General features: G+C 34.4%; 1 protein-coding gene across 1 annotated transcript in view; it reads right to left on the bottom strand.

The window, feature by feature from the left end:
- The window catches only part of kuz (zinc-dependent metalloprotease kuz), a 258,645-nt gene that overhangs the window by 111,281 nt on the left and 122,366 nt on the right, over positions 1–24,998 (bottom strand). Inside the window, exon 7 of the mRNA XM_090399403.1 lies at positions 24,251–24,435. Coding sequence (XP_090255529.1) covers positions 24,251–24,435 — 185 coding nt within the window. The remainder of the gene's footprint in view (positions 1–24,250; positions 24,436–24,998) is intronic.

The following is a 24,998-nucleotide window of genomic DNA, read 5'->3' as shown; positions in this document are numbered from 1 at the left end:
AGCTAATTTAGTGTTCTGACTAATTTATCTCTTATTCCATATGAATTTATTCAATTGACTTCCCACCATACCAGCTTTGCTGATTCTGTTGTCTATTTCTATATTTAATTTACCATCTTCAGTAAAAATCGTGCCTGAATAGCTGAAATGTTTTACTTGTTCCACAGGTTCTCCATTCACAACACAGTTGACATTTTCAATGATTCTGCCTATTTTCATTGTCTTTGTGTTTTTATTGCTGACCTTCATACCATATCTATTACAAGAGCTATTCAATTTAGTCAGAGAATCTTGCAGACTTGTAGCGGATTTATTTAGAAGTATAACATCGTCTGCATAAAGCAACGAGCTGACATTAACATCTCCAATTTTGATATCATGTTTAATACCACTTTCCTTCATAATGTGATCCATATAGATAATGAATAACAGACGGGATAATGTACATCCTTGTCTCACACCAGATTTAACATTAAACCATCTTCCTGTACTTCCTTCAATTCTAACTGCTGACTTACAACTCAAATAAAGACTAAGTATTGCTTGATATAATGTCCCATTGACACCATATAACTGCAGCGTATTGAGTAGCTTCTCTCTTGGGACCTTGTCATCTGCCTTTTCCAGATCGACAAAACTTAAATACAGATCTTTGTTATATTCCCATGCTTTCTCGACTATTTGTCGTAAAGTGAAGATCTGATCCTGACAGCCTCTATTTGGCCTCAATCCAGCTTGTTCTTCACCAAGCTTTTCTTCCACAATTTTTCTCAACCGTTTCTCAAGTATACCTGCATAGATCTTGCCAGGAACACTCAGTAGGGAAATACCTCTGTAATTCTCACATGCAGTTTTATTTCCCTTTTTATATATGGGTACCATGAGAGCTTTACTCCAATCATCGGGAATTCGTCCCTCTGCCCAGGCTTTCTGAACTATGCAGTGCAGCCACTGTAAGACTCTTATACCACCATACTTCAGCATTTCTGGTCGAATATCATCTACTCCTGCTGCCTTTCCACATTTCAAGCCTTTGATTGCTTTTTCTACTTCAAGTATGGATATATATTCCTGACTGCATGCCTGGTCAGTGTTTTTTACCACTGTGCTGTCATCACTGCTTGTTTCATTTAGCAGTTTTTCAAAGTAATTACTCCATACTTCAAGGATATCTTTTTCTCCCGTTTTCATATCACCTTTATCATCTCTAATTCCTTTTATAGCACTCTTTCCTCCATTCTTAAGCTTCTTCAACAACCTCCAGAATATTTTGCCACCTTCTTGATATTTATTTTCTATATTCTTGCCAAAGTCCTCCCATGACTTCTGTTTAGCTAGTTTTACACAGTGTTTAGCATTCTTGCATTTGTCTCTATATTCTCTAAGAGCACAAGCTGACTTATTTGACAGGAACTTTTGGAATGCTTTCTTCTTTTCCTTCACTGCCTCTTTAACCTCCTGTGTCCACAGTTCTGATTTTTTTATCCTTACAAACAACCTCACCACATGCCTCTCTGGCAGAATCAATCAATGTTTTCTTCAGAGTTTGCCACTGAATCTCCAAGGTTTGATTCCTGTTCTCAAACTCTTTCATTTTTCCTTCAATAATCTTTGTGTATTTTAGTCTACAGCTCACATCTGAGAGCTGCTCAACTTTTATTCGCTTTAAAACTTTCTTACATGTTATTCTTTTCAATATGAAATTCAATTTTATCCTGCTCAAGACTAAATAGTGATCACTTCCAATTTCAAATCCTCTGTACACTCTGGTGTCCTGCATCAGGGAGAAAACATCACTATCAACAATAACATAGTCAATGAGACTTTTCTTATTCCTAGCCTCTGCTCTCCATGTGAATTTGTGCACAATTTTATGTTGGAACATGGTGTTAGCAATAACCAGTCCATGTCCTGAGCAGAAATCCAACAGATATTTGCCATTATTATTAGCTTTGCTCTTTTCTCCAAATTTTCCCAAAATATTTTTTGTATGTCTCACAATCATTTCCTACTCTGCTATTTAGATCCCCAACAAGGACCAACTTTTCATTTTTCATTGTGTCAGTTGCTTTTTCTAAAACCTCAAAAAATTCCTCCACTTCTACCTTAGTAGAACCTTCTGTGGGAGCATAGGCACAAATAAGTCTCATTGTCCAGTTCCCCATTCTCATATTTGCCCACATTACTCTACTTGAGACTGACTGCCATTCAAGAAGATTAGCCTCGTATTTTGTGTTGAATACTATGGCTACTCCTTTTCCTTGATTGTCATTGCCTGAATATAACATTTTGTATTTATTGCTCAGAAAGATCTCACCAGTTTTGGTCATTTTTGTTTCAGTCACCCCTATTATGTCGATCTGGTACTTATCTAATTCCTCAGCTAGCTCCATTTCTTTGCCATTCAGGCTTCTTACATTGATAGTACCAATCTTTAACTCTGGTGATGTTGAGTTGGGGTTTATTTTCAGATTTGTTCCAGTAGCTGACTTTTCGCTGTTCGCCCTGGTTCCCTGGCGAAAACAACGGAGGCCTTGTTTAACCGGGCGACGCCCCAGCCGGCATGAAATTTTGTCACGTTGTACCATCATTCTATATTTTGGTTTAACCAATAAGAATACAATTTGGTCGGCTAAATCCCAAATTGCCAGGCCATCCTCGTCCGTTCAGTATCCAAGTAGATACCTAACAAGGTGCACCACGAGAAGGTGAGGATTGGACATTAGGTCAGAAGCCCTGGTCGGTTCTCCGCATTCCTTTAAAGGCTATGTGAAGGTCTCCTCTCAGTTATACAGCTTTGACCCTTAAGCACCCCACTTGGTATTTTGGATGGTTTAAACAGAAGAGGTAGACCATACAGAGAATGGATAGACAATATAAAACACTGGTGTGGAATGGGTGTACAAAAACACGACACTGTGCACTGGACAAAGAAAGGTGGAAGATATTTAAGGAGGCATCGGACACCAATGGCAGTGAGCCCATGGTTCGCAATGATGAGGTATATGTGAAACTTTTTAATTTCTTTTTTCATAAAATAAAATCAGGGATGCGAGATATATGTGAAGACGAGTTATATTCAAGTAAATATGGTAATGCCTAAGAATCAAAATAGAAATAGCAATGAAAATTTAAAAAAAAATAAATCAAAGAGATACAGAATTTATTTATTCATATGGAGTTACCTCCCTTTTCTTCCCCATCCCTATTGGGGCGAGTTTAGCCCCCTCAACTCGCGCCAATGGGGGGGGGGGGGGGTTAAGTATTTATGGCTGTAGATATGTGTGTTTACAGGGTCAGTTTGCCTGCTTGCGGGATTAAAAACCCCAGATAAACCAGGGTGAATAAACACTGCTAACGCCCAAGACTGACTAACTTGGCTATGGCTGAGGAAGATCCCTAAGCTTATCACATCAGCGATGGGAATCGAACCCAGGACAATCCTTCCCCAGGCATATGGTTGCGAAGCGCATAGGCACTAGGCTAACCGTGCGGACACCATACAGAATGATATCATGTATGGGTATTTTACAATTCATAGTACTAACTTACTACATAGGTTGACTAAAAAATCTCGTGTATAAGAAAAAAGCAGCAACAACAGGACTGGTTGGTTTGTGGCTTACCGGAAGGACTGTAAAGATCTTATTGTGCCAATCTAAAGGTTACAGAAGTAAGACCTTTATAGTCCTAGATGCAGTATGGCATCTATGAATATACCCCATTCTTTGTTTCGATCTTCTTTGGTTGCTTGGCACTCTGAGTTTCACTATGGCTTTGTATAGAATTGAAACTGAGAAATGTTTTTCTAATTGCAGTTACTGTGTTTCAACAATACAATCTGTTATACATCAATACCCTACTGAATGTTCAGCTGACTAGCTCAGGATTAAATTTTGTAAAATGGGAAAATGTATTCCATTCAGCCTGGCCAATTTTCCTCATGGGGTCATTTTAGGAGATCATGGTTCCTGATAGGATGTAATGCAAAACAAAGGGAAATGATCACTTCAATAAATATTTCCTCCAAAATCTCATATCAGCAGTGGAAGAATGGCAGACGAACAGATTGTAAAGATCTATTGCAGAATATGAATGGGTAGGCATATTAAAGAATCTATTGTGTCCATTATTAAGAAGAGAGAAACTGTTATTGTGAGAATATGTTCAACAATCTGGCCTCGCCCATTCATGTTAGCACTATCCCACAGAGTTCTATGTCCATTAAAATTGCCCATAATACCTATGGGCTGAGGCAGTTGCAATATGAGATTGTTAAGGTTCATTTGTGTTAACTCAGGATCCAGTGGTAAATAAATGAAACATATTGTAATAAGAAATCCCACAAGAGATGGATAGCTACCACTTCTAGAGCTATGCTAAGCTTAACATGCTGAAAATGTTGCGACGTTCTATTTTCATATTATGTTCTAAATCCGCCATCTTGGTTCAAGTCACTCTTATCAATATAACACTTAATCGCAAATTGATCACCGATCCAAAAATAGGGAAATTTATATTTATACTGCGCCACCCTATCTTAGATTAGTCTATATAAATAGTAAGATCAATCTTTAATTAGCTAGCAGTCTTCTCATTTACTCTGGCCGAATTAACTATTATTCTATTTGGGGCACCCGCTAGATTCGAATTTTTTATGAACGGTGCAATAATAAGGAATTCAGGCAAACACAATATTTAGATTAACAAAATAAAACATTTAATATATGATATATAACAAGTACAATAATTCTACTTTTAAATGAAACAATACAATAAACTCAATACAACTCGCTAAGTCTCTCATTCCAGTTCGATGTTCTAAATTCTCAAAAACAATTTGCAACTTCAAAAACACATATTTTCTTAACTCAGATTAAAATAACAAACTTCACAATCAGTCAGTCTCTACAAATCTGTCAGTTCAATGCTTAAGTTCACAGCAGGCACTAATCTAGGTAGACAATATTCCAAGCAAGCTTATTCCGGACTTTGAGCATCGGAGATCTATTACAGTTAATGCTAGAATAGACAAACATATACAACTACTCTTACCAGATAAAATCTTCAATACATCAAGTTATTGCGAGTACACTTATGAATTAACTTATTTACATTAGCGGAACACACATAATAAAATTCTTCTACGCTTTAACTGAACTTTTGTTAACTGCGCTTCACTATTCTAAAAAAACAGCAATTTTGTTTATCTGATTACTGCATTAACTTTTCTTCACAACGACAGCTGATTTCACTACGCTTTGGCCTTCTAACACTATTCTCATGAATATCTGCCCTAAAGAATTTATAATCTTCTTTTACTTCCTTGCTTGTATGCTACCTTCCTACTGGTTCCGCAAAGCTCACTCTCCCCTCTCTCTTACTAATAAAACTTCCATTATCTCCTTTTTACTCTTTTCACCCCCCCCCGTTCGAATGCCACGTTCTCTTCGACCCCATGGTTGTTTACTCATGCGTCTCCATGACAACAAACTAAACGCAAACATTTCGCTAATGTAATACAACGCTCCACTACTACATGAACGATTACATAACGTTAAATAATTTCACAAATAAGAATAAACAGAATATTTGAACTACTTAGTCAACATTTTCATTACATATGAAATTAATTATAAATAACACTTTACGTTACATCATATATATTTAGTTACCATAAATTTTACACATATTATTATTTAATATATTAACAGTAGGTTAAGAATAGAATAAATAATTAAATAGTAATTCTTAATTAAAGAACAATAAATAATCTTTATACAAATTATGATTAATACATAATATGCAATGTTAAATGTGAATAAAAAAAATAAATTACACAACATAGTTTCATTCACAATTTAACATAGGCTCACCCTTCCTTTAAAAAAAAATTTTTGTTATAAGAAAAAAAATTTTTTTTTTTTATATTAGGCTCCTTCACGGAAGGACTGGATTACACATTTCCTTTCCGATTCCTCAAGTAGTACTTAGTTTGACTGAAACTTGATTCCTTATTATGTTTAATGTATTTATTCTCTTTTACATTCTCATTAAATTTCTTATCACTATCATTATCAATTTCTGCGTGTCTTCTATGTCTGTAGTATGGGATTTTCTCTTCTGAATTAAATTGACGTTTTCTATTACCAGAATTAAGTTTTAGCTGTTTCACTACTTGGTGATTTGTTCCATTATATAGATTGGTTATTTTACCAAAATTGACTTCAACTATTATCTCACTATTAGTGGTAATTTCCGCTTTAGGCTTTGTCACTACCACTTGTTGTTCATCCATGACAAGTGGTGTGTCAGACTGAACGTGCACATGTGAGTTATCATCACTATCTCTTTTAGATGATTGATTCACAGCCGACTTTTCTTTAGTAGATGGTCCTGATTCAGGTGGCAATCTAAACTGTTTTGTTTGATACTTAGTCTTATCACAATCAAGAATTTCATTTCTTCTGGTATATCTCCTCTTGTTCATCAGGGATATTTCCTTCTTAGAAAAGTCACAAGAAAACTGATATCTTGTTAAGAAGTTTGTTCCCAAGATAATGTGAGAACTTAGATTGGAAGTAGTGGGGACAACAAGTAAGTCTTGCCACACATACAGTCCAAATTCTGGTAGGTATATCCTTGCTCGAAGTTTCTCATATGCCACAGAGTTTGAGCCTGAGAAAGAAGTAATCCTTACAGGTTGTCTCAGCTTGGCAGTGCTCTTCCACAGTTTGTTCTTTAAGGTTAGGAAATAATCCATTCTGATGGTAGAGGCATTGCATCCTGTATCTAATAAGATGTTACATTTAGAGCCCAGGATATCACCTCTAATTCTCATCATTCTCTCATTAGATGCTTGATATTTCTGAATTCTGTTATTTCTCCTGTGGGTCACATATCCAAATTTTGAGTTCCATCTGTTGTTATAGTAGTTTTCCTTGTTATGGAAACAGTTCCTAGCATAATGTCCAACTTTGTTGCAATTATAACATTTAACAGGATTTCTTTGTTTTATGTCTGTCTTGGATTGAGGAATAGCAGACATTTGTTGTCTAACATCATCTAATTCTCGGATTACTTTATCTAGACTACTTAAAATAGGTTGACTTTGTTTTTCAACTTCATGTTTGATCATCTCATTAATTTTATTTGCAGTTGGGTTTTGATTTTCTTGAGATTTCAAGGTAATAATTGACAATTGCTTTATAACTTCATTAAGACTACTTAATATTGGCTGATTCAATTTATTCACCTCCTGGTGAATTAAAGTTTTTACTTCTGTCATCAGTTTCTTGTCCAATTGCTCTTTATTTTCAGTCATGCAGTTCACACTACTTAAATTTTCTCCAATATTCTTTGCCTTTCCTTTTTCAACTTTACTTCTCTTTTCTATTTCTGATTGGTTGAAGGAAGTGTCAGTCTTATTCACAACATTCACAAGATTTACATTGGTTGAGGGATAAAGGTCTCCTAATATTTGTTCTCTTTCCTTGACAGTTTTGACACACTCTTCTAAGGTGGAAATTTTCTTCTTATAGGCTGTTTCTCGCAATTCTTGCCTAAGACCTTGTCTAAATTGTTGGAATACTGCCCAATCCAAGTGAGGTTTATCTTCACAAGTAACATTCAAACTGTTGGCCAATGTTAATAAACGATTGTGAAATTCAGTAACAGTCTCTTTATCCTTTTGAATAATTTTCTGTAATTTCCATAAATTAGGACCTACACTTCTAAGTTTACAAAATTGGGACAATAAGGTTTCCTTAAATTTAGAATACTCAAACGTTTCCCGAAGTATTGGAGAAGAATATAAAAATGTTTTTGCTTTACCTATTAATTTACTTCTAATCAAAACTAGCAATTGAAAATCAGTCCAACTAGCTATCTCTCTAAGTTTTTCAACATAGGTAAAGAAAAATAGAACATCATCTGATTCTTCACCTGAAAATTGGGGAAAAACCTGTTGCGGGTTTACCGTACGAAAAAATTCACTATCATTCATTTCAGAGCTTGATGTAACAGCCATAGTGATTAATAAATTACTAATTCAATTAATATAATCTTTCTACTTTAAAATAAACTTTTATCTTTGCCTGACTCCAGATTATAACCAGTTCACTGTGATTTATTTATCTCAATTTTTTTTTTAAATTTTCACGGAGCATTTCTATGATTGTTATCACTAAAACTAAATTCAATTTCTTAACTTACAGTTGTTAAATTTAATTTCTAACGTTTAAATCACATCCTGTCGACTGCGCCATTTGTTGCGACGTTCTATTTTCATATTATGTTCTAAATCCGCCATCTTGGTTCAAGTCACTCTTATCAATATAACACTTAATCGCAAATTGATCACCGATCCAAAAATAGGGAAATTTATATTTATACTGCGCCACCCTATCTTAGATTAGTCTATATAAATAGTAAGATCAATCTTTAATTAGCTAGCAGTCTTCTCATTTACTCTGGCCGAATTAACTATTATTCTATTTGGGGCACCCGCTAGATTCGAATTTTTTATGAACGGTGCAATAATAAGGAATTCAGGCAAACACAATATTTAGATTAACAAAATAAAACATTTAATATATGATATATAACAAGTACAATAATTCTACTTTTAAATGAAACAATACAATAAACTCAATACAACTCGCTAAGTCTCTCATTCCAGTTCGATGTTCTAAATTCTCAAAAACAATTTGCAACTTCAAAAACACATATTTTCTTAACTCAGATTAAAATAACAAACTTCACAATCAGTCAGTCTCTACAAATCTGTCAGTTCAATGCTTAAGTTCACAGCAGGCACTAATCTAGGTAGACAATATTCCAAGCAAGCTTATTCCGGACTTTGAGCATCGGAGATCTATTACAGTTAATGCTAGAATAGACAAACATATACAACTACTCTTACCAGATAAAATCTTCAATACATCAAGTTATTGCGAGTACACTTATGAATTAACTTATTTACATTAGCGGAACACACATAATAAAATTCTTCTACGCTTTAACTGAACTTTTGTTAACTGCGCTTCACTATTCTAAAAAAACAGCAATTTTGTTTATCTGATTACTGCATTAACTTTTCTTCACAACGACAGCTGATTTCACTTCTAACAAACTTTATGATTCACTACGCTTTGGCCTTCTAACACTATTCTCATGAATATCTGCCCTAAAGAATTTATAATCTTCTTTTACTTCCTTGCTTGTATGCTACCTTCCTACTGGTTCCGCAAAGCTCACTCTCCCCTCTCTCTTACTAATAAAACTTCCATTATCTCCTTTTTACTCTTTTCACCCCCCCCCCGTTCGAATGCCACGTTCTCTTCGACCCCGTGGTTGTTTACTCATGCGTCTCCATGACAACAAACTAAACGCAAACATTTCGCTAATGTAATACAACGCTCCACTACTACATGAACGATTACATAACGTTAAATAATTTCACAAATAAGAATAAACAGAATATTTGAACTACTTAGTCAACATTTTCATTACATATGAAAATAATTATAAATAACACTTTACGTTACATCATATATATTTAGTTACCATAAATTTTACACATATTATTATTTAATATATTAACAGTAGGTTAAGAATAGAATAAATAATTAAATAGTAATTCTTAATTAAAGAACAATAAATAATCTTTATACAAATTATGATTAATACATAATATGCAATGTTAAATGTGAATAAAAAAAAAAAAAAATTACACAACATAGTTTCATTCACAATTTAACAAAAACAACAATGGCTGCCCACTAGAATAGTGATTCCTCCAAGAATAGATCCATTTCTAACTCTGTCCTTATGAATAAGTGAAATGCTTTTAGGTGGGAGTCCTCATTGGGGTTTAAATATGTCTGCAGACAGAAAAAGCTAGGTGTGTGTTTCTGCAGAGAAACCTTGGTATCCATATTTCTACAGAATGCACAACAGTTCCACTGTAAGAATTTCACTATTCTTTCAATTTAACAGACTTGTCCAATTTCCAACAGATTAAGGCATTGTCTGGCTTATGTTTGTCAACTGATTTTGAGAAGTATGGATGTCCAATGTCTCCATCTCCTTTTCCTCTTGAAAAATATGTAACATCTGATATGTCAGGATCAGTTGTTGTGTTAACATTTAGTGGAAACAAAAGTATCCATTTTTTTTTCTGTGATGGAGTCTGGTGGTCTTTTCTTTCAGTGATAACTTTGCCATAATTTTCTTGATAAGTGGGTTTTCATAGAGTGGAATCATTTTGGGAGTTGTTTCAGGAGTAAGACCTTAAAAGGTTAGGTGCTCCATGATCATAAAGTTCAGGCACACCAAAAATTATCTGAAGGTGGGATAGACATATGGCATTTCCTTAAGTGCCACCTATTCTGCATAAGAGGATTTCGGAACAGGTGTTGTAGTGGCTAGCTTCCTCTTGGCACCCTGATATATATGAGGGTGGTCTGAAAAGTTCTTGGTCTAACAAAGAAAAAACAAATTTATAATTTCAAAATTATTTTTATTTTTCAACATAATCTCCCTCAAGACTAATACATTTATTCCAGCTATGCTCCAGCACCATTATGCCATCCATGTAGTGGTTCTTGGTAAGATCTGCAAAATACCCCTCTACAGTTGTAATCACCTCTTGATTCGAAGAAAAACACCGACCAGCGAGGAAGAGTTTTAGTTTTGAGAAGAGATAGAAGTCAGAGGGAGCCAAATCTGGGGAATAGGGTGGATGTTCCAACAATTCATAGTGCAGATTCCTTAATTTTCAAATTGCTAAAACACCTTTGTGTGGTAGGTACATTGTTCTGATGAAAGATGATTTTTTTCCCCTTCTGCAAACTGGGTCTTTTTTTCACTAATTTTTTCGTCTAGTCTGGTTAAAAGATCGGAATAATATTCCATGGTTATTGTTTTACCCTTTTCAAGATAATTAATAAACAAAATGCCTTTAGCATCCCAAAACAACAATGCCATGACCTTTCTTGCTGATGGAACGACTGTCTTCTTTGGTGCTGAACAACTGGCTTCTGTCCACTGAATTTAGATTCTGGTGTGTAATGGTAAATCCAACTCTCATCCATAGTAATAAATCGACGCAAAAAATCAGTTTTATTCTTGTTAAAATGCTCTAAGCTTGTTAAAATGCTCTAAGCATCTAAACACACATGTGAGTGTGTTTTTGATCTGCTGTAAGCAAGCACAGCACCCATCTCACGCAAAGCTTTTTCATTTGCAATTCATGCAAAATATATCCTACACATTCTTTTGAAATGCCTATAATCTCGGCAATTTCACACACTTTGACTCGCTGATCATCCAATACAATATCGTGCACTTGATCAATGATTTCTGGTGTTGTTACACTTTTTGGATGTCCTTCATGTGGATCATCTTCAAGACTAGTACAACCACATTTAAACTGAGCAGCCATTTTTTAATTGTCGAAAATGAAGAAGAGTGCCCATAAACTTTTATGAACTTCTTTTACAATGAATTTTATAACCGCACGATACTCAATTTTATCCATTTCAAGGGATATAAATACTTTTGCTTCAGAAAGCTGTATAAAGCAAACTACCTGACAGAATGACTTGTAATTTCATATGGATGCTTATGACAGATATACCAACTTAGGAAAAAAAAATCTTGCCGATAGTGTTGCCATCTATGGTCGAGGCCGAGAACTTTTTCAGACTACCCTCGTACATCATAAGCAGAAATCCAGCATATACTTATTATTATTAGCTTTGCCTTTTTCTCCAAACATTCCTATATGCCTGGTGGGATTAAATTCTTACTCTGCTGTTTATATCTCCAACAAGGACCACTTTTCTCATTTTCTTTATGTCAGCTGCCTGCTCTAATGACTTGAAAAACTCCTCCAGTTCTTCCTTAGGAGAACATTCTGTGGGACCATAAGCACAAATAAGTTTCTTTTTTTACTTCCCCATTTTGAAGTGTGCTCATATAACTACTTGATACTGCTTTCAAATCAAGAAGTTTTATCTTCATGTTTGGTGCTGAATGATATCACTACTCCTTCCTTTCATCGTTCATTACTGTCCAAATATAGCATCCGATACTTATTTGATTTTTGAGTTTGAAGTTTGATTTTTTTCTCATTAATACTTCTTATACTTCATGTTTTATCTTCATGTTTGGTGCTGAATGATATCACTACTCCTTCCTTTCATCATTCATTACTGTCCAAATATAGCATCCGATACTTATTTGATTTTTGAGTTTGAAGTTTGATTTTCTTCTCATTAATACTTCTTATACTGATGATTCTTATCTTCAGCCTTTCTGACATTGGGTTTATTCTTCTTCTTCTTCTAGATGTTGAGTTGGAGTTCGTTCCAGTAACTGAATTTTCACTGTTTGCTTTGGTTCTGTGATGAAAGGACCATGTTTAATTGGGAAATGTCTCAGCCAGCATGTAATCTTATATTGTACCATCATATGTATTTGTTGTTTAAGCCAATAGAGTATAATTTCATTAACTAAGTGCCAAATTGCCAGCCCATTCTCATTCATTCAGTACAGTGAATACCTACCGAGAGGGTGCACTACGTGAAAGTGAGGATCAAACATTAGATCAGAAGCACCAGTTCTCTGCATTCCTAAAAGGCGAGGAAGTCTCTTCTGAGTTATTTGGTTTTGCCTCTTATGCAACTTTTTTTTTTCTTTTTAAATATTATTTCCAATAATTCATCATCATCAAATTCCTGCCATGTACCCTCAAGGGGGTGTACATGATATGACAGTACTACATGAAAAATTTACATCATTAACTTCTTATCTACAATTTTCCTCCAAATCAGTCTGTTACTTGTCAAGACTCCAACATTATCAGATCTTATATTTCTATCGTCTAAGGCACTTTGTACCGTATCAATCCACCTATATCTTGGTCTTCCTCTGGGTCATTTTCCTGCCAACCTGGCAGAGAACACTTGTTTTGCTGATCTTTCCTCTCCCATTCTATTTAAGTGACCATACCACCTGAGATTATCTCTGCTAACGCATTGCTGGATGCTGACAATGTCAATTTCTTTCCTAATATCCTCATTTTTAATATGATATTGCCATTGATGCAATCTGTTCATGCCTCTAATCTTTCTGAGGACTCTCATATCTGCGGTCTCTAGTCTTTGGTCAAGTGTTTTCATTTTGAACCAGCTCTCAGATCCATAAGTTAAAACTGGTTTGAACACTGGTTTGAATACAGCTAATTTAGTGTTCCGACTAATTTCTCTCTTATTCCATATGAATTTATTCAACTGACTTCCCACCATACCAGCTTTGCTGATTCTGTTGTCTATTTCTATATTTAATTTACCATCTTCAGTAAAAATCGTACCTAAGTAACCGAAATGTTTTACTTGTTCCACAGGTTCTCCATTCACAACACAGTTGACATTTTCAATGATTCTGCCTATTTTCATTGTCTTTGTCTTTTTATTGCTGACTTTCATACCATATCCATTACAACAGCTATTCAATTTAGTCAGAGAATCTTGCAGACTTGTAGCGGATTTATTTAGAAGTATAACATAATCCGCATAAAGCAAAGAGCTGACATTAACATCTATAATTTTGATATCAGGTTTAATACCACTTTCCTTCATAATGTGATCCATATAGATAATGAATAACAGAGGGGATAATGTACATCCTTGTCTCACACCAGATTTAACATTAAACCATCTTCCTGTACTTCCTTCAATTCTAACTGCTGACTTACAACTCAAATAAAGACTAAGTATTGCTTGATATAATGCCCCACTGACACCATATAACTGCAGTGTATTGAATAGCTTCTCTCTTGGCACCTTGTCATATGCCTTTTCCAAATAGACAAAACATAAATACAGATCTTTGTTATATTCCCATGCTTTCTCAACTATTTGTCGTAAAGTGAAGATCTGATCCTAACAGCCTCTATTTGGCCTGAATCCAGCTTGTTCTTCAACAAGCTTTTCTTCCACAATTCTTCTCAACCGTTTCTCAAGTATACTTGCATAGATCTTGCCAGGAACACTCATTAGGGAAATACCTCTGTAATTCTCACATTCAGTTTTATTTCCCTTTTTATATATGGGTACTATGAGAGCTCTACTCTAATCATCGGGAATTCGTCCCTCAGTCCAGGCTTTCTGAACTATGCAGTGCAGCCACTGTAAGACTTTTATACCACCATACTTCAGCATTTCTGGTCGAATATCATCTACTCCTGCTGCCTTTCCACATTTCAAGCCTTTGATGGCTTTTTCTACTTCAAGTATGGATATGTATTCCTGACTGCATGCCTGGTCAGTGTTTTTTTATCACTGTGCTGTCATCACTGTTTGTTTCATTTAGCAGTTTTTCAAAGTAATTACTCCATACTTCAAGGATATCTTTTTCTCCTGTTTTCATGTCACCTTCATCATCTCTAACTCCTTTTACAGCACTCTTTCCTCCATTCCTAAGCTTCTACAACAACCTCCAGAATATTTTGCCACCTTCTTGATATTTATTTTCTATATTCTTGCCAAAGTCCTCCCATGACTTTTGTTTAGCTAGTTTTACACACTGTTTAGCTTTCTTACATTTGTCTCTGTATTCTGTAAGAGTAAAAGCTGACTTATTTGCCAGGAACTTTTGATATGCTTTCTTCTTTTCCTTCGCTGCCTCTTTAACTTCCTGTGTCCACCAGGGAGTTCTGATTTTTTTTATTCTTGCATACAACCTCACCACACGCCTCTCTGGCAGAATCAATCAATGTTTTCTTCAGAGTTTGCCACTGAATCTCCAAGGTTTGATTCCTGTTCTCAAACTCTTTCATTTTCTTTTCAATAATCTTTCTGTGTTTTAGTCTACAGTTGACATCTGAGAGCTGCTCAGCTTTTATTCGCTTTAAAACTTTCTTACATATTGATCTTTTCAATATGAAATTCAATTTTATCCTGCTCAAGACTAAATAGTGATCGCTTCCAATTTCAAATCCTCTGTACACTCTGGTGTCCTGCACCAGGGAGAAAACATCACTATCAACAATAACATAGTCAATGAGACTTTTCTTATTCCTAGCCTCTTCTCTCCATGTGAATTTGTGCACATTTTTATGTTATAACATGGTGTTAGTAATAACCAGTCCATGTCCTGAGCAGAAATCCAACAGATATTTGCCATTATTATTAGCTTTGCTCTTTTCTTCAAATTTTCCCAAAATATTTTTATATGTCTCACAATCATTTCCTACTCTGCTATTTAAATCCCCAACAAGGACCAACTTTTCCTTTTTCATTGTGTCAGTTGCTTTTTCTAAAGCGTCAAAAAATTCCTCCACTTCTACCTTAGTAGAACCTTCTGTGGGACCATAGGCACAAATAAGTCGCATTGTCCAGTTCCCCATTCTCATATTTTCCCACATTACTCTACTTGAAACTGACTGCCATTCAAGAAGATTAGCCTCGTATTTTGTGTTGAATATAATGGCTACTCCTTTTCCTTGATTGTCATTGCCTAAATATAACATTTTGTATTTATTGCTCAGAAAGATCTCACCAGTTTTGGTCTTTTTTTTTTCAGTCACCCCTATTATCTAATTCCTCAGCTAGCTCCATTTCTTTGCCATTCGGGCTTCTTACGTTGATAGTACCGATCTTTAACTCTGGTGATGTTGAGTTGGGGTTTGTTTTCAGATTTGTTCCAGTAGCTGACTTTTCGCTATTCGTCCTGGTTCCCTGGCGAAAACAACGGGGGCCTTGTTTAACCGGGCGATGCCCCAGCCGGCATGAAATTTTGTCACATTGTACCATCATTTTTTATTTTGGTTTAACCAATAAGAATACAATTTGGTCGGCTAAATCCCAAATTGCCAGCTCATCCTCATTCGTTCAGTATCAAAGTAGATACCCAACAGGGTGCACCACGAGAAGGTGAGGATTGGACATTAGGTCAGAAGCCCTGGTCGGTTCTCCGCCTTCCTTTAAAAGCTATGTGAAGGTCTCCTCTCAGTTACACAGCTTTGACCCTTAAGAACCCCTCCAATAATTCATTCAAGTTTAAAATATTTTAAAGTGGAATGAATTCTCAAATAAATCAAGTGAAATTGATTAAAAACTTGTATTAGTTTTTAAGTTACCACTTCACATCAACATTGTTTGACAGCTAAATATTTTTTCAAGGTTCCTCGTATATGCTTTGTGAAAATTTGAATGGGAGAATAATAAATGTTTTAGTGTCTTTTTATTTGATAACATCGACAAGTGGATAATGTACGCAGACTAGAAACAACAATTGCAAACATACAGAATCTTTGAAAACAATAACAGTCCTAAGTTGAAAGATAAAAGCTTACTGCAGAGTCCACACGATAAGCTCATATCCAGTTCATTCACTGCTTTGAACAGTGGATGGCTTTTGGTGTAGTTTAGGTAAACTATGCCGCAACAACACCAAATGAGATGTCGACATGTGCAAGTCCCTAGCATTGGTTCAGGCTATATACAAGTGAATCACTTTACCAGATACTTTGACAAAACCAGACAGAAGCTACTGTAGGACAGAGGTGCAAATGCTGCAATGGGCCAAATCAAGTTATTGTTACCCTTATGCAGACCGCATTTTTTTTAAAACTTGAATTTTTAGGGAAAGACGGAATGTATATAAGGTTCAATAGATATGTTTACTAAAAACAGCATTTTAATGCGATATGTTACATTTTTTGAATCAACAATTTTTTGGATATTCACTGGTAAACTGAAAATTGCATCCATGAGATTTGTACATAGTGAAGGCTTGTTTAATTTCATGAGAGAAAATGTTTGTGCTCCCAAATAATGATGAAATTTTTAATGCTTCTCTTCTTAAAGATTTACATTTTTCAGGATCTTCTTAACCCTTTCTGCCCTAGTGATTCCAATTGGAATCATAAATTGTCTTGGCTTTCGTAGCCCATATTAGATGGCGAATGATTCCAATTGGTATCGTACGTCATAGTTCCATTTCTTTAATATACTGTGGGTATGTATTGTACGTATAAATCTTACCAATATCGGTTTTTATGACTTAGTAGAATGATATGCATATATTGGATTATAGAGTATAAGCTCAGAAGTTCAATATTTGCTACCAGAATATGATTCGATATGGAATCAGTTGGTCAGAATTCCTATCCTGAAATGTATTTTTCATCAAATTACTTGATACCCTTGCTTTTTTAGGCCTAAAGACAAAATAAATAGAAAGAAAAATTTTTTTCACTTGGAAAAAAAAATTCAGGTCAGGAAGGGTTAATCTTGAGAAATCATAAAATAAAAAAAAATAAAAAATAGAAATAGAAAGCAGGTATTAATTTGGTCTTAAGATGACTGTCACCCAAATCTCTGGCAAATTTATACAGCCATACTTGTTGAGGTTTGGAGTATGTTTTAAGGCTTCTGTTAATTCCAGGAACAACCTCTCTGATTTATAAAAGTTTCTGTGTAGTACTTTTGTTTTTTTCCAATTGATCCTGTGTGCAGGGGTATCTAAAACATGGTCTGCTAAACCCGACTTGCCATAGCAGCAGTGCCCAGTGCATTTCTTATGTTCACTGAGGTGGATGTCCACAGTTCTTCCTGTCTGTCCATAGTAGGCTCGTTGACTAGAACAGGGCACTTTGTAGACTCTTGGATGTGATAAAAGAGAGAGAAAGAGATTCTGTCCTTGGGTGAATGGATGACAGTTGCCAATTTCGCATATGGTTTAAATACGGTGAGTAGCTGATGTGTGTTAAGCACTCTACATATCTTTATAGATACCTAGATAGCTTTCTCTTTCTATTTTATTATTATTATCATTTTTCTCCTCCTCAACACAGACTAAAGTCCTAATTAGGACTTTAGTCTGTGTTGTACGTTACAACCGTTCAAACTAGTCCCATTGTTATACTGGATTGTTGTTGTCTCGCATACTGTGACAAACTGGTTTTGTGCTCTAAAGATGCTGGATAGAATACCAGTAATAATTAATAGTTATTTTCTTATCAGTCTGTGTTCTCATCTATACTGTTAAAATTAATCAACATGTATGCCGAACACATAAGCCTTCCCACACGTTTGAGGATTCTTCACGGAGACAATATTGTATGCAAGACATGACAATACGGTAAGTGGAAGTTGAAATTGCCATGGCAATGGAGCAGGTTAGCCTTCTTAAAAAGGTGCCAAGGCACCAATTTAATACTGAACTGTGTCAAAATTAAGAAGGTGTTTCACTTAATTATTGCTGGATAGAATACCAGCAATAATTAGTAGTTATTTTCTTATCAGTCCGTGTTCTCATCTATACCGTTAAAATTAATCAACATGTATGCCGAACACATAAGCCTTCCCACACGTTTGAGGATTCTTCACAGAGACGATATTGTACGCAAGACATGACAATACGGTAAGTGGAAGTTGAAATTGCCATGGCAATGGAACAGGTTAGCCTTCTTAAAAAGGTGCCAAGACACCAATTTAATACCAAACTGTGCCAAAATTAAGAAGATATTTCACTCGGCCAAAGCCCAGCACATTTACAAATGAGCGAGTTTAGCATTATTATAGGAACAGATAAATGCTACTCGCCTGGAGTTATCTAAAATAAATTCATCCATCAACACCCTATGTGACAAACTAGTTAATATTTTAAACCCGGAACAGTGCGTATTTCTAATGCAACAGCCAAAAAACAATTCAAAGTTAAAAACCGGAACCAGAGAAATTTTGAAATTCTTCAACAACACGGTGCTATGCAACAAGAGCGCATCATTGTGAATTTATCATCATTAACCTTAATCTTAGTTTTGTTGCTACATATAGTACATAAATTTTAATTGTACCACTGAATACAGTACAATAAAACTTTTCTTTTAAATTCATTTGTAGTCTAGTATCATTTTCATTCATCTTCCAAAAGGATAGACATAGTGAACAAAAGTCTGCTTATACCTATGTAGAATTTCTGTTTCTGTTGTTTATTTTGGGATACTTTTTCCTATGTTGTATTTAAATGTTATTAAAATTCATGTCTGATATTAACTTTGTTAAATTTTTGTTTAACTTTATTATATGTAGTAAGGAGACACATTGTTTTGTGAAACTTTTGTTTAGTATATGTGTGTGTGTGGAGTTTTCATTTTGCCCTGATGGAGAGAGTTTATCCTATAGGTAGTGCAACTTGTAACAAAGGATTAGCAAGCTACATACACATCACCACTTTCCAAAAATCAGTTTAATATCTTGGAGACAGTATCATATATGAAACGAGCTGGATGAGATAAATGCATAAACATCTTTAGCAACTGTGTGTGTGGGGGGGGTAAGAAACTTAATGTGTCGCTTGCATGTATGTCTGAATAAAGAATCTTATTGGATGCTTGTTATATTATTTAAAACACCCTCATTCTGGATATTGGAAATTCACAGGATGCAGATTTGAATCACAGACAAGCATAAATGTTTGTAATTGTTTTTAGGTGGAAGAAGTGTTTCATTGCCCACTGCAAGACTACTTTGCTTTATACAAGGCCTCAAGTAGCTTGAAATAAGTTCCACATTTGGTCTTCAGAGTAGGATATCTGAATTATCTAAAAAATAAATAAAAATTCAGAAAACAGAAAAGAAAAATAACTTCCAAGTTTGGTTTCCGGATTACATACAAAATAATAATAATAATACAAAATGAAATAAAAAAAATTAAGAAAAATAGATAGATTCTTAGTCCACCAATATTACTAATGCATGTTATAGAATTGCAATGCATTTCATATTTAAAAAAAAAAAATAAAAAATAAAAAAAATTACTCATGATTTTGTTGCTTAATAATCATCTGTTATAACTGAAATAATAATAAAAAAAAACTTATTCTTAAATGGAATAATTTAATATTTTAACAAATTTTACTGTAATAAATACTCTATTATTAAATTTTGTAATAATGTAATATACAATTGGCCAGGAATTGGATTTAATTACTTAGACTTATGTAGGAAAAGGAAACAGGTTGTGGTGTCTGCCTACATATTTTGTCTATATGCACAGAACATACAGTGTTGTACTTAAATTTTCCTGGAATGCAAACTGATATCCTTCAGGGCCTGTTTTGTCATTCTATTGTTTTTTTTAGTTGAGCTCAAAATCTACATTTTAGCAAAGTTTAAAAAACTGAATGGAAAATTATTATGTATTCACATAAAAATATCCACAAAAGAGCATTATCCTATTACACAATAGTTGCATCACAGAATCAGATATCCAAAAACTGTTTTATAGGAACCAAGCATGATAATTTTTTCAAGCCATTTCAGGCCTCCAGTAAGTAGGTTGGACCTTACACTAGGTGTGAGATAACAATCACAAGTTGAAAATTCTACTCTGAAAAAAACTGATCAAGTATTAATGACAGTAAGACCAATAAAGTAAACAGATGAATGAAACGTTACTGGAATGTTTATTTTCTAAATAGCCAGTCTCCCAGAGTGACTTACACAATGATTAAATACTACCAAGTGTTTACTTGTAACGTGATTTGGAATTTGTAGAATAAACACCTATAGAAAAAACAATAAAAATTTATAGAATAAACATAGTATACATCAAGAAAGTCTATGGAATATCTTAAAGAAATTTGGAATATTAAAAACTAATCAGATTGATCAAAATGTGTGTACAGGAAAATCAATATAGAGTCCTCGCTAACAACATACTGTCAGAGCCATTCAATGTCTCCACAGGTTTAAAACAAGGAGATGCAATATCACCTATATTATTCAACATAGCCTTAGAAAAAGTAATTTGAGAAACAACGGAAAGTACTGCATCATTACAGGCATGCAGACGATATTGATATTATAGCAGAAAGTACAGATGATATAACTGAAACTTTTTATAAACTTTAAAACCTCTTCCGAAAAAATAGGTTTTAATATTAACTAAAATAAAACAGAATATTTAAAAGTATCTAGACATAATCTCAATAAGCCATCAACTATTCAATTTGCTGACATGATACTGAAAAACTCAATACAATTTAAATATTTAGGCTCTATAATAACTAGATATTTAAATTGTAAAGATAATAAGATCCAAAGGGAAATAAAGATGAGAATCCAAGCAGGTAATAAATCATATTTCTCACTTCAGCACCTCCTCTCATCTAAAAATCTGTCATATCATTGAATCTAAAATAAAAACCTACTGAATGCTAATTAGACCAGTCATATTATATGATGCAGAGACATGGAATATAACAAAAGCTGATGAAGATCAATTACAACACTCCAAAAACAAAATCTTAAGAAAAATATTTGGTCCGGTGAAAGATCCCGTGACAGATGAATGGAGAAGGCAAACGAATAATGAATTCTATGAACTTTATAAGAAGCCAGTAATAATAAATGAAATCAGAGCTAGTCACATGAGATGGTTAGGTCACCTGGAAAGAATGGAGGATAACAGGCTAGTGAGGAGAACCTTCCTACATCACCCAAATGGAAGACCCCGCAGAAGATGGATGGATAACATTGAAATGGACATGAAAGCGCTGAAGCTGCGAAACTGGAAGGAGTTGGCTAAAGATAGGAAAAAATGGAGAACTGTGGTGCTTGCAGCTAAGAACCTTAAGGGTTTGTGAAGAGCTCAAGAAGAAGAAGAATAAACACCAAGACCTTTGGCAGATGAATCTGCCATTTCATGTGAATACAGATTTGAAAATTCACAGGAGAGTTAATAAGAGAATGAGACCATTAAGCTGCATAAACTAAAACCAACTAAAACTAACAATTTTTGAAGAGGCTAATTAAAGTTTAGAAATAGAACCTGGCATCTTTATAGCACTCTAACCCATTTTATGATGAAAACTACTATTAATATTCAAAATCAACAGTAAAAAAAGGTTATTAAAACTAAGATTCTGATAAAGTTATGGAAATTCTGACATGTTATCAGAAAATCCTATGGTAGTATTTATAAAGAATAAATATATGGAAGAAAACTGTTGAGAGGAAGCTAATAATAATGTAAACCACCTTAAGAATAATTTAAAACTGACTTCATAAAAGTATGTTATTATTAATGAAAATAATATTAATTTTTGAGCCTCCATGGCTGGAAGGAAAGACTTAGGTCTGAAACTTGTAGTAATGGTTTATAAGATCTAAGTTACTTGGCTGTGACAGGTCATTGGGCCTAACACAAAAAAGGAAGATATGATGGGATATTAATTTTTATTTGATTTCTCAAAACTCGAGATGTAATACATGTAATATATTGAAATACCTTTATGTGTGTGTTGGAGAGAGAGAGTTTGGAAAAAATATTGTGATTTAAAATAATTTATATGCTAAGTGGTTCAATTTATTAAGTATAGCTACCTAATAGTAACTAGCTCCATTCTCATCCTTTAGCTCTCAAAACAATCTTGGCTAAGTCAGGCAGTGGAATGATTCACATGGCCTGCACTTTGATATGATGCAGCAGCTGTTTCCAGCTGCTGCAGCTAACTAAATTTTTTCTGGTTAGACAATTCTATATTATCTATGCCCTGACAGGAATAACAGTTCTGATAACATATGAATCAGGCATGTTTGCCTGGGCACTAGGGTGATACTTATTTTCAAAGTTCAGTTTTTTCTATGAGGCATCCTTTCATTTTGTTCCACATTAAAAGTAAAAAATTCAGTAAACATTTTAACAAATTTATTGAATGTTTAGGGATTGTGATAAAATGTCATAGTTTGCGTCTGACATAGCATAACAAAGGGAGGCAGCCCATTTCATAGCCCAGGATGTTTTGGCAATATGAGAAAAGTTAAGAATACCTACAAAGTTAGTAAAACATGTCATGGACAAAATCTAGAAAATATCAAGAGAATGGAAAAATTTTGGAAAAAGCAAGAACAAGTAGAAGTATTTGGTGGTGTTAATAAAGAGGGAAAATGAGTGAAAAGTCTGAAAAATCTCTTTGACATAGCAATGCCTTGGACGATAAAAATTCCAAAAGACAAAGAATTCCCATTGGCAGATAGAGAGAGAGAGAGAGAAAAAGGGAAGTATAGACAGGCAACTTCCAAAGAAAAAGAAGCTGTAGCAGAGAAGTGAGAAGAAAATTTTAGAAAGAGAAAATGAAATGAAGGCTAATTACTTTCAATAGGCCACTTTGATATCACCTGAAAGTGAGGGAACTGATTCTTGTAGTGAATAAATCAAGTTCATTACATGAACTTGTTGATCACGGATGAAACTCAGAAGAAAAATTGATGATGATAGTTTAGCAGCTAGCCTTGATGTTGCCAAACTTAGTGACCAGAAAACAAAATAGTAGTAATCCTGTCAATTTAGGAACATAGACTACAATTCCATGGAATACAACATCAATCACTTCTCCATTTGCTGACAGAGTATAAAAAGTAGACAGAAAATTGCTAAAGACCTAAAAGTAGAATTTAAAGCAATGTCGTTTTAACCATTTGCTTAGATGGCAAAATGCTGGAAGATATTTCAGGAAAAGAAATCGTTGCCCATCTTCTGATTCTCATTTCAGATGAAGGAGTTGATCAACTGCTTGGTGTTTCAAAACTCCTGACTGAAATAGGCGAACAGATAGAATGAGCAGTTTTGACGCATCAGTTGAATGAGATATGCATGATGTGCTTTGATCATTACCACCACCTTCAAAGAAATATGGACAAAAAATTGATGTGGTCCTTGTTCTTCGTCATATTCTTCAAATAGTTCTGGAATCTGTAGTACTGCTCTTAAGTGGACCTTCCACAGGCTCAGAAATAATTCTGTTCAAGAGGTTTCAAAAATCATGGACAGCTTTGGACTGTTCTAGCTTCCAAATTAGTGTAGTGGATGAAAAAGCCACAGCGGCTCTCGATGACTTTGCCAGTGAAATGACTGTCTTCACTGAGAACAATTTTATTGAGAGCAACAATAAAAACTGTCACAATCCCTAAATATACTCAAAATTACTTCAAATTTTCACAGAGTTTTTTTTCCCTTATTAATGTGAAAACAATGAGGAGGCACCTCATACAAAATTCAAGACATTTTCACTAGCATCTATTTCTTCTTTATATAGAATGGCAGTATGACACTGTCTCTGATTCCAAAGATTGAAAGGGGAGGGGGGGGGGGGGGCTAGGTATACCTAATAAACTGCCCACAGTATATATAAATTTATAAATAATAATGACAATGGAAATAATACACCTACCGGTGAGCCAAAATTATGACCTATTTCATGTGCTAAGGTAAGTTCAGAAACTTTAGGTGGTACCCGACTATTATAATTGACAAATGTAATGACTCCTGTATTGAGGCTGCGTTTAGTTTGCACCTGTCTTCCAGCTACATTTTCTGTATATGATTTGTATTTTTCACATATACCTCCTGAGGCACCTAAAGAGAAATAATTTATTAATACGCCAAGCATGCATGCATATCCATGTGTGTGTGTGTGTGCCTGCTTACATGCATCTATCTAGCATAAGTGAAGATTAAAAAACTTATCCCCAGAAAGGTTTGTAAAGTAAATTTAATATATAATCAAAACATTCATAATCTGATTTTTTGATTTAAGACTGCATGGTCAGAACTGAATTTATATTCAATTCTGACCATGCAGGAACCATTAGAAATACTCAGAACAAAAAATTTGTGAATATGTTTATCTATATTTCACAAGTGTAGTATATAAATAGTCATTGCTAATTTTATTATACAAATTTGAAATAGATGCTTTTCTGAGATTGTACATATCATGAACCCCATACCACAATTTATTTTTAAGAACGCAAAAATCTTTTTCTTACATAAGTGATGCAATAACTTGCCTAGTGTGAAACAGTGACAGAGACATCACAATTTATATAATTATTTAAACAAACAGAAAATAAATAAAGTGGCAAGTGGTGTGTGACTATTACAAAAGTATAAAAAATAAAAATAAAACAAAGGGTGCA

Source organism: Typopeltis vanoorti, chromosome 1 (genome assembly GCF_054136105.1).
Source record: "Typopeltis vanoorti isolate ZY-2024b chromosome 1, IOZ_Tvanoo_1.0, whole genome shotgun sequence".
NCBI lineage: Eukaryota > Metazoa > Arthropoda > Arachnida > Uropygi > Thelyphonidae > Typopeltis > Typopeltis vanoorti.
This window is presented reverse-complemented; position numbering and strand designations above follow the sequence as displayed.